Source organism: Acinonyx jubatus, chromosome E3 (genome assembly GCF_027475565.1).
Source record: "Acinonyx jubatus isolate Ajub_Pintada_27869175 chromosome E3, VMU_Ajub_asm_v1.0, whole genome shotgun sequence".
Classification (NCBI taxonomy): Eukaryota; Metazoa; Chordata; class Mammalia; order Carnivora; family Felidae; genus Acinonyx; species Acinonyx jubatus.
In genome coordinates this window covers 38,451,245-38,466,869 of record NC_069398.1, presented here as the reverse complement: position 1 = coordinate 38,466,869, position 15,625 = coordinate 38,451,245, and the positions used below count along the sequence as shown (strand labels likewise).

Genomic DNA, 15,625 nt, shown 5'->3' with positions numbered 1-15,625 from the left:
CCCTGAACTTGGAATGGAGGCAAGTATTTTGTGTGTCCTGTCCTTGGTTCCAGGCCTAGTCTGCAATTCCGGGAAAATAGAAAAAATTCCACTCATCATCCTTTTAGACTCACAAGAAATGCAGACAGTGATCATCTCAGACACTGGGGACACAGCACGTCTGGAGGGTGACAGCTACTTTATTAGGGTGCCCGGGGTGGACCTCTCCCAATTTGAGCTGAGGTGATGAGAAGGAAGCAGCCGGGAGGGCAGAGGAAAGGTCACCATGCACAATGTGGAGAGCAAAGGCCCGGAGGCAGGACCAGGCTGGTGTGCTCCAGGAAGAGAAGGGCATCCAGTATGGCCACAGAGACATCCAGGGGCCGGATCATGCATGGGGAGGAGTCTGGATTTTCTTGTAAGGGCAGCCAGAATCGGGGAAGGGAGGCGATCCAACCCATGTGCCAATTGTTGTGAGGATTAACTAAATTGGCTCAGAGAAAGCACTCCGCCTAGCCTGGCACGCAGGGCAGCTCAGATGTCCCTAGAGCTTCTCATTACCGCCCCACAGGGTCTCCTGGCTTGGCACGGGCTCAGAGCCATTTGGGGAGTGACCGGGACCTGGTGGGTCAACACGCGATCGGTCCTGCAGAGGGGCCCAAGTACGGCTCCTCCTTGTGGGGTATGTTCTCCCACATCCCCACACAAGTCCTCTGCTCTCTCTTCAGGGACAGTCCCTCCAAATGGCCTGCTTCCCCCACCCCTAGAAGCCCCTTCTTCCGGTGCTCTCACTTCCCTTTCCCTCACACATACCGGGCCTGTTTTCAGAGTTCAGGGTAGCTGTAAATGGGAAGCAAGAATTTCTTAAACGGAAATAAAACACAACTCTCAGTGGAAACGTGTGACCTCTCTTTCCCCCAAATATTATATTGCTATGTTGGTGACACTTTGGTCCAGCTCCCCTTCCTGTCGTGGTGACCACCATACCCTCGGGCCACGTACACCATCCTGAGTGCCAAGTCAAGTTCACATCAGGCTCCGGTGGATCCGCCGCACCACGGTGGGGGGGGGGGGGGGCTTCCCACAGGCCCCAGGGCCAGGGTGGCTGTTCCTGGGGAAGGAGCTCCTGTGAAGCAAACACCCTCACTGGGTACACCTCATGGAGTCAAATCAACTCCGCCATCCAGGGCAACAGGAAGAGAAGGTGCCGGCCTGGAGTGGAGGAGCCCAGGCGCCCCAAACCTGTGGGCTCTGGTCTGTCGGGTACAGGGTGGCCCGGTGGACAGGAGCTGGATGAGAGGGGAGAGCAGACACAGCGGGAGGGACGGCGGGGTAGGAGATGCCCAGCAGCAAGCCCCTGGCACCACCTGTTCAGGTAGGACCCATCCCACCCGGGTCCTCAGGGGCCACAGCGGCTGGCTGCCAATGGCTTCTGCTTTGCATTCCTATCTCCCTTAACCCTGACAAGTCAGGAGTGTGGGGACTGGCTCCACGTTATGGATGAGGACACCAGGCACAGAGAGGGGCCCCTGAGTCCTCCACACAAGGTGGTCCATCCCAGGTCTGTCAGCCTCCGGGGAGCTCCCAGTGACCCTGCTGTGCCCACCACCCATCTCCCACTTCAGGAGTGGACAGTCACCTGGAGGGTCAGCCCCACCCAGGCTCCCTCCTCAGCACATGCAGGGCCAGCTTCTCAGGGTCTCACTGCTGTCCCCAAACACCACCCAGGATCTGATGAGTCATGAGACCTCTGCATTTCCCACCTCTCGGATGGGGAACGTGATTTTCCACAACACTTGGATATGACAAACACAGATGTACACACGAAGCCCAGGTGATTCCATTGTAACCACTCACTGACACTGGGTGCTGTGCCTTCCTCCCAGGCCGTGCTTCCCAGGGGTCCAGCACACCATGGCTCCCCTCACCCCAAATTTTTATTCATTTGACAAACGTGTTGACATGACTCTTCTGTGCCATGAGAGGCCAGGCAGGGCAATGGGAGATGACCGAGGCGAGACTTCACATGAGCACAGCAGCACAGCAGCAGGGGCGATGGTACCCCGAGTGTACAAAGATGAGGAGTCAGCCAGGTGCAGGAATGGGGATGGGCACATGGGGCAGCTGAGGCAGGTGGTGGTGAGTGGCCAGGGCTGAGATAAGAGGGGGCTGGCTGATGGCCCTGCGTGCCACCTGCACTAGGAGACTGGACATCACCCCATGCAAGGGGGACCTCTAGGAGAGTCTCAGCAGCAGGTGGCATGATCAGAGCCACTTTTCTTTTTTTAAACATTTATTCATTTTTGAGAGTGAGAGTGAGAGAGACAGAGCATGAGCAGAGGGGCAGAGAGAGGGAGACACAGAATCCGAAGCAGCTCCAGGCTCCGAGCTGTCAGCACAGAACCCGACACGGGGCTCGAACTCACGGACCGTGAGATGGTGACCGGCGCTAAAGTTGGACCTTAACCGACTGAGCCACCCAGGCGCCCCAGAGCCACTTTTTTTTTTTTTAAGTTTATTCATTCTGAGAGAGCAAGCGAGCATGCGCACACTCAAGGGCAGGGGAGGGGCAGAGAGTGAGAGAGAGAATCCCGAGCAGGCTCCACCCTGTCAGCACAGGGCTCGATTCCATGAACGTGAGATCATGACCTGAGCTGAAACCAAGAGTCAGACATTTAACCAACTGAGCCACCTAGGTGCCCGATCGGATCCACAGGCTGGAAAAAAAAAAAACCCTGGTGGCTGAGAAAGGAGGGCAGAGTCCAGAGAAGAGGCATGAGAAGGAGTGGGATAAGGCCAGCCCCTGAGTGGACCCAACACACTGCCCAGGAGTGGACTCCACCAGAAGAGGTGACCCAAGGCAGACACCCAAGCCAAGGACAGAGAACCTGGCCCAACGCAGGGGTGAGTTGGCAGAGCAGAGGGAAGTAGGCACTCACCAGGATCCTGACCCACCCCCCACCGCAGAACAGCTCAGGCTGCCAGGGCTGGGCCCGCTGGGCCTTAGTCACCGTGCACAGGACAGGGTGGCTGGTGTCACAGCTGGGTCTCAGCTCTTCATTCACAGCCTGAGCAATCCCACATCTGTTCAGGGAGCGGGACCAGGAAACAAAGGACGGAGAAGGAGGAGGCTGTGGCCCCAGCTGCGTGTGCAGGCGCGTGCACGGATGCCCTGAGTCCCAGGAGAGAAAGGACAGCAGGACGGGGAGGGAGAGGCAGTGACGTACTTGGTTCTGGGCCTGCGGAGCTCCACGTGACAGGGAACTGCTCCCCTTCCCAGGCAGTGCCCCCGAGTGGAGTTCAGAGCTTTCCCCATCTCTAGGTGGCTCCTCAGCCTTAGAGATCATCATTCCCTCTCAAGGTGGCGCCTGCAAAAAGGCCAGGGTGCAGCAGAACCAGGAGCCCCTCGACACGTTCTTGGCACCAGAGCCAGGCACGCAGAGGTGACACCGTCCCTCTCCAGCCCCCCCAGGGTGTCTGGACCAGAAAGACAGAACCATCACGGGATGTGTTTGCTGCCTGAGACGGAGATGCTCCGAGTGCAGAGGCCACCGGGCCAGGCAGGGAAGACAAGCCGCGTGGGAGGGGAAACGGAGCCTCCGGGGAAGGAAGAGGGAAGGAGGTGGGGGGGGTCACGACATGTCCCTGAGGCTGTCTGGCTCACACAACCCAAAGGGGCAGGGATAGGCCTGGGCACTGGAGCAGGCCTGGAGTGGGGCATATTCCAAGGTGGGCGATGACCACCGTCTCCCACTACTCTGGAACATTCTTCTCAAGTGTGAGTCAAATCTGACTTCTTCACAAGGTCCAGTCCTCCCACCAGTCTGTCGGGAGGCCAGGAAATGCCCCGTTCCCCCCCAGGAATCTGCCGGAGGCCACGGGACAAAGCTGCAGGACACTGTCTGGAACCTGGGTGGGGCACACTCATCTTCCCATCTTTGCCCTCAGCTGTAGGAGGACTCCCGATCGTGCAGATGGCTGGTGGTGACAGCGTGGCCCACTGGGGAAACCACGGTCACCGACCCCCCACATTCCCTTACTGTGCTGCCCCGCATTCACCCACCCAACTCCCACCTCTTCTTGCTCTGGAACTTGTCTGTGACACACAACACCCAACTCGTCACCCTCTCCCCGAATGTACCCTTTGTCCTTCTGGCCAGAGGGGACTGACTCCCCCCTGACCTTAACCCCTCTGTCTGGGCTCTCCCCGGACCCTGCCCCCCTCCATCTGGGTTAGACATGACCCCCCCCCCTCAATCTGGGCTCTCCCAGGACCCTCTATCTGGGCTCTCCACAAACCCCACCCCCTTCTGTTTGGGCTCTCCCCGGACCCCACCCCCCTCTATCAGGGCTCTCCCTGGACTCTGTCCCCTCTACCTAGGCTCTCTGGACCCTGCCCCCCTTCTATCTGGGCTCTCCCTAGACCCATTCCTCCTCTATCTGGGCTCTCCCAGGACGTAGTCCTCCTCTATCTGGGCTCTCCCAGGACGTAGTCCTCCTCTATCTGGGCTCTCCCAGGACCCTGCCCACCCGCACTCATCCCAGCTCAAAGCCTTCGCTGCAGGGCATTAGAGGGCAGAGTAGGCACTCATAGCTTGATGATCCCCAACTTTAGAAGCCTTTACATCTCTAACGCTTCATCCACATCTTGGTCAGCCCTGAAACGGCTCCACCCAGAGATGATGTGTCACCAGCACCCTACTCTCGGGACCCCACCCAAGCGCTCTATACTGTCCCCCCCGCCCCCACACGTCGTGACTCCATCTCCCCTCACCCAGCAGCCCCTCTTCGATCTACTTCCTCGCCCACTCAGCCTAGACCTGCCCGCCCAGCCCCTGGTGCGCTCTCTCAGGCGCCAGGCACACCTACAGGAGGAGTCGGCCCTGCACACCATCCGTAGAGGGAAAAGATGCTGCTGCCTTGGTCACGGCCCTCAGCGCCACCGGCCGGCACCCTCTTACCCTCCACACTAGCCGACAGCTGCACACCGCCTGTGGCCCTCGCCCTCCTGCTGTCCCTCCCCTCCACCTGACTCTGCATCCCGCAGCTTGGACCTGGATCTCACCTCCTGGGCACCCCAAGTCACCTGCCTCCTTAGCACCCCCTCTCTGCTTTAAGAGCCCCCGTGCAGTTCCAGCTCCGTCTCCTCTTCTTTCCCTCCCAGTCAGGCTTCTGGAGAGCAGGGTGCACCCATATCCCACCCCTCCCTTCTCGCAAGGACACCCTTGGGCTCTTATCTCCCTGAAGCAGGCGCGGGGGACCCCGCTGCTCTCATCTCTCCTCTCCCTCCTGTGTCCATCCCCTCCCCTCTCAGCTCCCGCTATCGTTCCTCCCCCTGTCTCTTAAATGTGGCTTTCGCAGGGGTCCACACTCCTCTCAGCCTGAAACCGTCTTGTGAGCTCAAGTCCTGTGACTCCAACTGCTTTCCTAAGCGTCTCTACCGCTGTTGAGCAACTCGCAACTCACCTCTGGACGGCAGCGGAAAGCCTCCCCGGCCGCACCCTCCCGCGGGACCCAGCCCGGCGCACGCGCCCCGTTGAGAAGGGAACCAGGCAGGACACACCGACCTGCTTCCCGCCTCTGCCCAAATGCCCCCTCCTTCACGGACTTTCTCTGACCTCCCAGGCAGGGCCGAGGGCGCCCTCACTGAACTCAACCCCCTCCTGGCATTGGCACGCTGTTGTGATGACCTACCTGCTTATGAGTCCAGCTCTTCTAATACACGGTGATTTTTGAACCTGGGTACCTCACACCACACCCAGCGTCCCCAGGAAGGAGGAAACAAGAGAAAGCAACATGGAGACTCAAAAAAACCCCAAACTGCTTTAGCCCAAGAAGAAAATTTAATTCTAAATAACAAGAGGGAGCATTTGCCAACTTGTACGCGTGTGACCTTCCCAGCAGGCATGTTCGCACAACAGGAGAGCGGGCTGTGCTCTGTCGCAGCCCGGAGACACAACACAGGGATTTTTCAAATATTAATGGCAATTGGCATATTGCACAATGACTGTCGGGTGGCCAGTGACTGGGGAACTTGATAGTGGGCGCTTTGCTGCTGGCACACAACAGAGGGCACGTGCCAGGTACAAGGGGTGTGACCATTCACGAGACGTTGATCTTAGCACAGCTGGCTGGCCTGTCTGCCTGTCTCCAGGCAGAAGTTCAAATGCAGGTCTTACCAATGGCATCTGAGCCTGCAGCATGGGACAAGGAACAGGTCCCTGATGGCCACTCAAAACAGTTCCCTGTGTCCCTGAGGGGCAAAACACCTTTCCCCCAGCCTGGTCTGGTCTGCCCACAGGCAGGGGCTGAGGTTCGAATGGGGCTCTGTTAATTCAGGATCTTTACCTTCTGAGCAAAACAGGGTTCTCCCAACAGGTCTGGGAAAACACCCCCAGGGCACATGGTAAATAAGCTAGCAGCACAGAGTGAGAAGCAGAAGAGAGCCCCGCCCCCGTCAGCAGCATCAGAACTCTGACTGGTCTGAATTCCAAACACGGTGCCTGGGACAGGTGTGCCTTAGACGGCTGGCCACAGAGCAGGTACTCAGCAAGTATTTTTAGACCTGACAACAAAGCTGGGGCAAGAGGGAGTCCTGCAGCTACAATGATTTAAATAGGTATTCAAAACACTTCCTGGGCGCCAGACTACCCAACGCTAGAATACAAAGATGCAAATTCTCAGCGAGCTTCTGCCTGTGGGACCAGGAGAACGGACTGACCACACCAACCCAGGCACAGGCGTGAGGAGAGGAAAGCACAGAGAGTCTGGGACCTCAGCTGGGTCCTGAAGGATGAGGCAGCCCTGGCCCAGGAAGCAGCAGCAACAGCACAGGCACAGGACAGGGCCTTGGAACACAGCCGCTGCGGGGCCAGTGAACCCCTCAGCTGTTGAAGAGGGCAGGGCAGGGATCGTCACTCACAGCGTGGATGACAAGACAGCTCTACAGACCAGCCATACAGGCTCCAAGAAGCCAAAGGGCCTAAGAACGAGGCCTGGGGTTCACTGGGAGGCACCTGCTCCCCTGTGCTGGACAGCGAGGGGTGGGCCAGCCCGGAAAGGCGGGAGAAATTAAGTCATAAACCTGGATCCTTCTAAGGCTGGCAGCTCTACCAAGATACGAAGGCTAGAAGGATCCTTGTTGGAAAAGCAATCACTGAAAATGACTAGGGAACGCTGGCAAAATGATACAAGCAAAGGCTAAAGGGGCAGAGAGGTGAGGTGAGCTTTTGGCGGGAGCAGCCAAGGAGCTCCATCTAGAACACTAACAGTAAGGCACTGATTGGTGACAGAACACCCACGGGTAAATGACAACCCTCACTGCGAGGGGTACCCAATTCAAAGTGTGTAACGACTAGGCAGACACAGTTTCAGATGATGGGAAACAAGCCAAGCCGTGCATAGTGTGTTCCCAATCATCTGTAAAAGGAGAGGGCACGCTTGGGTGGGATGGAGGGAGAGCCCATGAGTGCTCGCACGTGACCTCTGCCAGCAGATCCTTGTGCAATACTCAGGGGAGACTGATAAGGTCCCACAGCCAGGCAGTGGGGGACAGAGCTGCACAGGACACAATGAGATCTTGTCTCCGGTGCCCTAAGTGAAGAGCATGTTCCGTCAGAGGCAAAGATAATGGCTAACAGCCCCCTGTGCATTTATCCAAAGGCCAGCCCAGCCCTGGGGGGGCCTACGCCTCCAGCCCGGTGGGGCCACATGACTCCTGAGGGCAGGTAGGGGCTCCTTTTGCAACACTGGCCTTTCCCCACCCTCTCCCCCTCAGCCCCCAGGTGTGGGAGGCAGCACCATATACATGCCCTCTGCATCCTCAACAGAGTCTTTCCCAAGTCCCGCTTGCTGCCAATGCTGATGTAACACACAGAAACCAGGGTCCCAGAAGGACAGCAGGGGGACCCTGAGACTTCTGTAACTTTGAATGCATCTCTGGATCTGAAAAACACTTTCTTCAGCATTCTTCATGGTTAGAAAAAGTGTTTTTCAGAGATCTAACTGTAAAGAATGCTCCAAGAGGACCAACCCTTGGTCTAGAGAGAAACGAATCTTGAGATGAGTGACATCTGGAAGTTTCCCAAAAGGCAACTAAACCCCAGGAAGGCCCTTGGAATCAATCATCTGACTTTGCACCTCTAGACTCTCACATTTTGCTGAGATCATTCGTTCGTTCTAACTAACAAACTGGGGCTCTGTGACAAATAAAAAGCCCACTATCCTGCCCCCAGGCCCCAAAAGGCAAGCGGTTATTGATTAGACTTCCATTGTCACCTCCCCGCTGCTGTACGAGAAAACACCAGCTGTCTCCAGACTTCCTTCTTCTCTTGCTTACTCCACACACTCTCCTGGTGAGGCCCACCCCAGTCCATGTGGCTTCAGCACCATCAGAAGGAGTCCCCAAAACTCGGTCGAGCCCAGGACGTTCTCTCTGGTTCTAGATCCACATATACCCACCTGCCACCGGGAAGCCTTACTTACTGGGAAGTTCAGCATCTGCAAACTCAATGTCATTGGCTGCCCCCAAGCCAGCCTCCTTCCGGCACCCTCTGCCTGTGTCATGGCAATGGCAAATGCTGTCACCCAATCTTGGGAGTGTTCCCTACACCTCCTTTCTCCCTGACCCTCCCCAGCCCTGAAGCCACTTGTCCCAGGGGCCCGCTCTCCTTTCTGTCCCCCACCACTCTTCCTCTGTGCTGGGCCTACGTTTCAATAGGTGGGCAGCTTCCAACTCCGTGCCACCCGTCGCCAACCCACCATGGCCATCGACGCCCGTTCACCCCTGGAGGACACAATCTGATCAGTCACACACAACCCCAAGATATCCTGGTGGCTTCCCACTGCTCTCAGGGTAAAATTCACACTTGGGCCTGGAACTCAAGGCCTCTTCCGACCTGCCACCAGCCTCGCTTTCTCTGGCCTCACCTTCCTCTCTTCGCTCCACCTACTGGAGTCCCCACCACCCTTCTTGCAACAGCAGGTTGCGAAGTAGCTGTGCGCTTGTGACTTCAGGCAGGCATACGCTGCCCCCTCGCCCGGAAGGCCCTTTCCCTCATGTGGCCTTGCCACATCCATCATCTCCATCATCTCCTCGTTCTCCAAAACGTAGCTCACGTCCTTCTCCAGAGTCCCTACCAAAGGCCAGCAGAAGGCTACCCCTCTCTTTCCATCGCAAACCCCAGTCCACCTCTGGTGGCGCGCTGGCCACCCAAACGTGTAGCCACAGAATATGGGCACACGGCCTCCTCAGGTGAAGTACGACTTCGGTAAACCTGTGCTGAAGGCTTAATGAAAGTTACCAAATAAAGAAATTCAAGTGGATTCTTCATAAAATGCCCTGAGGTTTTGTTTTTTTTTTTTTTTGGTCTGTTTGTTTCCTTTGATATTATCTCCATTTGCAAAGTGACACTTGAAACAGCCACTGAAGCTGCTGCTTTGAATCGGAAAGGGCTTCTTTCTTCCACAAGCGGAGTTGTCATAACAGGAAAGGTATGCCTCAGCAGGTAAAACATTGAACAGGGTGAATGTTAAGTGCTTTTTTATAACCTGCTTCATTGTTCTTATGTACTTTAAAGCAGAAACCATCTCAAAGCAAACACTTAAATCCGTCTTCTGAGGCTAGCTCAAATGGTAACGAGAATTAGGAGCAACACGGTGTGCCCAAGGTCACTCGACCTGCCAGACAGTCCTGGCAGCAGTGGTCAGTGTAAGCCCACGAGGCCCACCTGCACAGGAACTTGCGGATTCAGGGGGGTGAATTTTATGACTGTTATGAGAAGCCTGCCTAGATGGCGTCTGCGTTTCTGCGAAGGTCACCCTTAACCCACACAAAAACTAGTTTTAGCATCTCGGTTCATTTCACAGCCTTTCAGAGAGACCCCCCCCCCCCCCCGCCCCCTGGCCCATTCCATGCCAGACAATAGGGGACCAAAGATGAATGTGACATGGCCCTCGCCCTGTCCACGGGGAGAGACAGGCTTTAAACAGAGCACTTGCCATCCGATAAGCACTTCGGGTAAAGGCTTTATCTGAGGGCTGAGAAGATTAGATGAAGGCCGACCTCCAGCATGAAAGGAAGTGCACATGAGGGTCATACCACTGGCCAGAGAGAACTGTTAAACCTTTGTGAGATTTCTTCATCTCTTCTTATCTGGGGTGGTTTCTCCCAGACTGGATCCCCTAAAATGAACAGACCTTGCAAGCTGGTCTCCAAGACAGTGAAGCAAATGTTTACAAGCAGCTGCTACGTGCCAGGGACAGAGAGGGAAGATGGAAACCCCGCTCTCCAGTGGAGGAAACAAGCTACATCTGCCAAATAAAGGGGTGTTTTATTTTTTCTGCATTTGCCTGGAAGTCCCTGCCGACTCCAGAGCAAACATACATCAAAATAACAAAAACCACCTTGGACTGCCTCTATTGGCCCTAGAAAGGCAAACAGACTCCTGGCTAGGAATCGGAAGCTGGGGAAACACGGAAATGGCAGCATCACAGCCACGAGGCCCATGCCTCCTGAGCACGCGGCTAACCTAACAGTCTACCTGTGCCTCCCCGCAGCTCAGGTGGCTCTTAGACAACCTTTGGCCTTTAATGTCAGGCCAACGAATGGCAATCCAGGAGACCCAAAGCGACCCTTTCTGCACTGAGTGAGGTCATCAATGAAAACCTCTTGCCAAGCCACCAGCACCCCTGCCCCAAAAAACCATGACCAGGTGCAGCCTATCCCCGCCCTCCAGCTGTGCTTACTCAAGGCTCAGGAAAGCACAGCGCCCGGGGGCCCTGTGGAAATGCTTCCTTCTGCCGGCAAGGCCTGCAGGACAGCTGCCGCCTGGCACAGCAGCCCAGCCAGCCGAGGGCTCCGAGGCAGGGTAGACACACCAGTGGCAGGTGGGCGGGCGTGTCGTCCTGGGGCAAACCGAGGGCCCAGAGGAAAGCACTTGCAGGTCTTCAAGGGCAGAACGTTATCAGAGAATCTGTTGCAATTTCGAGTCCAGAAGAGGACTTCCTACCCCCGCAGAGCCGGAAAGTGCCCGGAGAAAAAGCCTGACACAGAACAGCTCTTTCCGACGCTTTGCCCCGGGCCGGCCACCCACCATGCGGCTTATGGGGGGGGGGGGGGGGCGCCGGCCGTGCCCCCCAAGGTTGGGGTCCGGCGGGGCCGAGGTCGGCCCCGATCCCGCATCGCGCCCTGCCCGGCGCTCGGTCCGCGGGGTCCGGCAGGGGATGGCGGGCACCGCCAGGAGGACGGCCGCGGGCCCGAGAAGCGCGGGCTCCGGACCCCCGACCTGAGCCGCGGCCGGGCCCCGCGCCCCGCCTGGGACGGAGGCCCAGAAGCCCGGCACCACCTCCCCTCCCTCAGCACTCCCCTTCCACCGTGACAGCCGGAGAACCGGCCCCGTGCCGGGCCGTCACGCCCCCCGCCCGCCGCGCCGGCCGCGCACCCACCTCCGCCCGCCGCTCCGCTTCTCCTCGGCTCTCTGTGCGACTGAGCGCGGGCCGTTCTGCGCACGCGCGCATGCGGCCCCGCCCCCGCCGAGCACGCGCCGCCGGCTGCCCACCCCGGGCGCCTGCGGGTCTCGGCCGCAGCGGGCTCTGGGCATGCGCGCTGGCGCCCCGCCGCGGGGCAGCGGGAGCTTGCGGCCGCGAGAGTCGGGTCCCGGCACAGGGGAGCGTGGGCTCGTGAGCCGAGTGGGTGGGGGATGTGGGGTCCAGCCAAACGCAAGGTTGGGGGCATCGGGAGCCGAGAGGGCTGCCAGCCAGAGCCGCCGTCCGGCCGGGTCACGCGTAGACCTGGGAACGCGCGTCCGCGTGGACACGACGTCTAGTCCCGAGCGGGCGGAGGAGGGGAGGAGGGGGTCCTCCGGGAGCGACCTGAGAGGAGGAGCCCGGAGACCGAGAGAGACAGCCGGAGACAAGACAGGGACACAGCAGGCCGAGAAAGGGGCCGAATACAGGCAGAGACGCAGCGGGGACAGGGACACGGACGTCCAAGCGGCAGAGACAGGGCAGGCAGAGGTGACAGGTGTGACAGACCCGGACCAGAGGCTGCCTTCCTCGCTGGGGGAGGAGTCACAGCGCCCTCTGCGGGTCCTGGCAGGGGGCGGGGGAGCCAGTGTCACCGAGCCCCATGGGGGTCCACAGGCGTCTGTGATGGCCACAGTGCCTCCTGGGGAGTCAGACCACTCCCTGAAGATCAGAGTCCGTGGGGGTTGGAGCCACCGCGGCCCTGGGGGTGTTCTCAGACCTTAGATGGGTCCTGGCATCACAAAGGGGTTCATATCTGTTGGGAGAGGGTCACAGTGCTTTTTAGGAAGGTGAAAATGCTCTCTGAGGGATCACGACATCACGGGGGTGGGGGGCTGGGGGTCACAGCGTCCCTTAGAGTGTTCTCAGAGCCTCGAAATGTTGTTCGGCCCCACAGGGGGTTCACAGCCTCTTGGACCATCACAGTGCCCCTAGGAGGGGGAAGATAATGCGAGGATGGCGGGCAACGAGTCCGTTGGGATGACAACTGCCCAGTGGATCCCTGAAGCAGCTCTTTGGGGCTATCACATCCCTGTGTGTCGGCGCGGGGTGTCCCTACATCGGTCACACCCCTCTTAGGCATGGGCGCGTGGCATCTAGGGAGTCGCTGGGCAGGGTCGGGGCGAGGGCCCAGATGGCGACGCGCGCGACGCCAGCAAAGACTCCTCTGCAGGCAGATGCACCGGCTTGAACGTGCGCCTCAACGTGGAAGCAGCGCCCCGCCCGCGCTGCGGGCTCAGGCCGTCCTGCAGCGCCCCCGCCGCTCGCGCCGCTGCAGTCTCCGCAGGCGCCTCGTCCACGCATCGCGCCACGGCAGCACGAGGCTCCCGCGGGCAGCGCTGAGCCCGGGCCCCCGGCCCCCGACCGCGGTCCCCGGCCCGCCCCCCAGCAGCAGGTAGCGGCGGCCGGGCAGCAGGCGCGGGCAGCCGCAGGCCGCGTCCCGCGCCGGCACCCACAGCGCGCTGCTCCCTCGCCTCGCGCGCTCCTCGCCGCTCCGGAACACTGCAAGCACGGCCACCGGGAAGCGCGTCCACGAGCCGCGCGCCTCGCCGCGCGCGCCCACCGCCACCTGCACCGCTGAGGGGGGCGGGGGGAGGGCGAGATGGGGCGGGGTCAGGCGGGGCGGAGCCGGGAGGGGGCGGGCCGCGCGGAGGAGCTCTGGGCGCCCGCGGTGTGGGGAGGGGGGGCACAGAGAGGGGACTGGGGGGGTGGGGTGACAGGGCGGGGCCGGCGACAGTGGGAGGCCCAGGGAGGGTCAAGGGACGGTGAGAAGGTGACGGCAGGAGGCCTACCGTAGTCTTTCCTGCAGAACTTCTTCAAGCTGATGCGGTAGCTGCCGCGGGCTGGTTTGCAGTGCACGTCGCAGTCTGGAGGGGGTGTGGAGGCTGGCACAGATCCCTCCCTTCTTACCCCGCCCTTTCCTCCTCCCCCTCCTTGAACCCCAAGCCCCCTTCCCCCACAGTCATGCCAATCTGGGCCCCTGTTCTGTGTCCACTCACCCTGGGGTTCCACAGAGCTGCTCTCCTCAGTGGGTCCAGGGACAGGCGTCTCTGCGGACAGGGTGAGAGAGCCGCCTGCATTTGAGGGGGAGGATTCGTAGGGCTCTGGGGGCAAGCAGGTAGCAGCGGGGAGGGGGTGGGGTGGGGAGGGGGGGTGTGGAGAACAGGTGTGGTTTCGGCTGAGGTGGTGGAAGCAGGGCAGGGTCACTCACTAACGCAGGGTGCCACGGGAGAGCGGCTCTGCTGGAAGCCGGGGGCGCAGCGATTGCAGGTGAGGCCCGTGACACCATCCTTGCAGGGACACTGGCCTGTGGTCTGGTTGCAGGTTTTGCCAGCAGCACCCACAGGGTGACAGTCACATGCTGAGGACAGAGATGGGACGGTCAGAAGCCCATCTGGGGAGGTGGGAACCCAGAGGGTGAGGACGTGCAGGCAGCCGGCGGCAGGCTCACCCCTGCAAGCGCGGCGGTCACTCAGGGCACGGCCAGGGTCTCGATAGAAGCCCTCCCGGCAGTAGTGGCAGTGGCGGCCGGCCGTGTTGTGCCGGCAGTTGAGGCAGACCCCACCACTGCGGCGGCCGGATAGTCGGTACAGCTCCATGTTGAAGCGGCAGCGGCGCGCGTGGCCATTGCAGGAGCAAGCTGCAGGAAGGGATGGGTCAGGGGCAGGCTGGCCCAGTCCAGGGTCCCCAGGCCGCCCTCCAAGGCCTCACCAAGGCAGGCGTGGGCTTCCCGGGCCGTGGCCCGCTGCCACGGCCTGTCGCAGTAGAAGGGCTTGCAGCGGCCGCAGTCGGGGCCCTCGGTGCCATGCTGGCAGTCGCAGATTAGGTGGCCCTGGGTGTCCAGCAGGCACCTTGAGGCATGCCCATTGCACTTGCAGCGCCCGCCCACCTGGAGCTCAGTCGCCGAGTAAGAGTAAGGGACCATGGCCACGGAGTCCCTGGTGTCCCCCAGCACGGCAGGCCTTGTGAGCACTATTCGAATGTCTGTGGCAGTCACCCAGTCTTGGAGCACTGGGCTGCTGTCCAGATCCAGGCCTGGTGGGCTTCCGTCCTGCACGCTGAAGGCCAGAAGGCCACCACCATCGGGCTGGGCCTGGGGCTCCGGGAAGCACAGAGCTTCGGGCCCTGGGCCTGGTGGGCCATCTGCAGGGACAGGCAGGCGGCCATAGTCCAGGCCACAGCGGGAGGAGAAGAAACCCAGTGGGGCCCAGCTGCGGCCATGGTCCTGTGACTTGAGCAGAGCCACCGAGGCAGGGGGCGCAGAGCAGAAGCGCAAGCTCACGAACACCAGCTCAAAAGCCTTGCCCAGAGGCACTGTGAGGGTCACGTTGAAGGGCGCCTGCGTCAGTGAGTCCGAACGCCAGCACACAGGGCTTGTGGTGCTCCCTGCGGAGGTCAGGAGGGCGGCCGGGTGTGCCCGCCTCCGGTCGGAGGCATCACAGGCCCGCGTGGCCGGCCGCCCACACGTGCTGGACGCCAGCACCTCGCGGCCCAAGGCGGCGTTCACCAGGCCCGGCACGCAGCCGCGGGGCGCGCCCCCCTCGTCATGGCAGGGGTCGGCGGGCGCCGGCGGCCCCAGGCTCAGAGCGGTCCAAAGCGTGCCCGCGGTCAGCAGCAGCCCCCAGGGCCAGCCGGGCATGGCCGGAGTCGCGGTAGATCCGCCGGCCCGCCGGGCCCCACGCTGCTGCCCTCGGGGTGGGGGTGGGGGGCGGAGAGTGAGCCCGGGTCCGAGGCTCTGCCCGCTGGCCCGCAATGCCAAGCAATCCCGGGCGGCCCCAGCCGAGGCCCAGAGGTGGGAGCAGCCGCGGGCACGCCCCGGGCCAAGCGCAACAGCGGGGATGCTGGCGCGTCCTCCCGCTGGGCCTGGAGCGATGACAGGAGTCGCCCCCGCTCCCGGCGCCTCCGCCCGCGGAGGCCCCACCCGTCGCCCGCCGTTGCACTCACCCACAGAGGGCCGGGTCGAGCAGGTCTCCCGGCCTCCCAGGAAGGGCCGAGGGCGGGCGGGGCCTGGGGCGCCCCGGCCGCCGCCTCCTCCCGGCTGTAGCGACGACGGGCGAGCTGTGCCAGGAGGGGGTGGGGGGCGCAGTAGGCGCAAGCCTGGGCCCGGCCGGGGGCGGGGCTG

The 15,625-nt window shown here is 60.9% G+C and overlaps 2 protein-coding genes across 2 annotated transcripts in view; both read right to left on the bottom strand.

Annotated features, from left to right (window-relative positions):
* TBC1D24 (TBC1 domain family member 24) overlaps positions 1-11,324 on the bottom strand; it is a 26,418-nt gene extending 15,094 nt beyond the window's left edge. The window contains exon 1 of the mRNA XM_053213085.1: positions 5,446-11,324. The gene's annotated coding sequence lies outside the window, so the exon portion shown is untranslated. The remainder of the gene's footprint in view (positions 1-5,445) is intronic.
* Positions 1-15,625, bottom strand: part of NTN3 (netrin 3) — a 20,959-nt gene extending 5,334 nt beyond the window's left edge. The window contains exons 1-6 of the mRNA XM_053213082.1: positions 14,215-15,625; positions 13,955-14,143; positions 13,715-13,864; positions 13,503-13,553; positions 13,296-13,370; positions 11,425-13,080 (exon numbers count right to left, since the gene is read on the bottom strand). Coding sequence (XP_053069057.1) covers positions 12,740-13,080; positions 13,296-13,370; positions 13,503-13,553; positions 13,715-13,864; positions 13,955-14,143; positions 14,215-15,142 — 1,734 coding nt within the window. The 5' untranslated portion in view covers positions 15,143-15,625 and the 3' untranslated portion in view covers positions 11,425-12,739. The remainder of the gene's footprint in view (positions 1-11,424; positions 13,081-13,295; positions 13,371-13,502; positions 13,554-13,714; positions 13,865-13,954; positions 14,144-14,214) is intronic.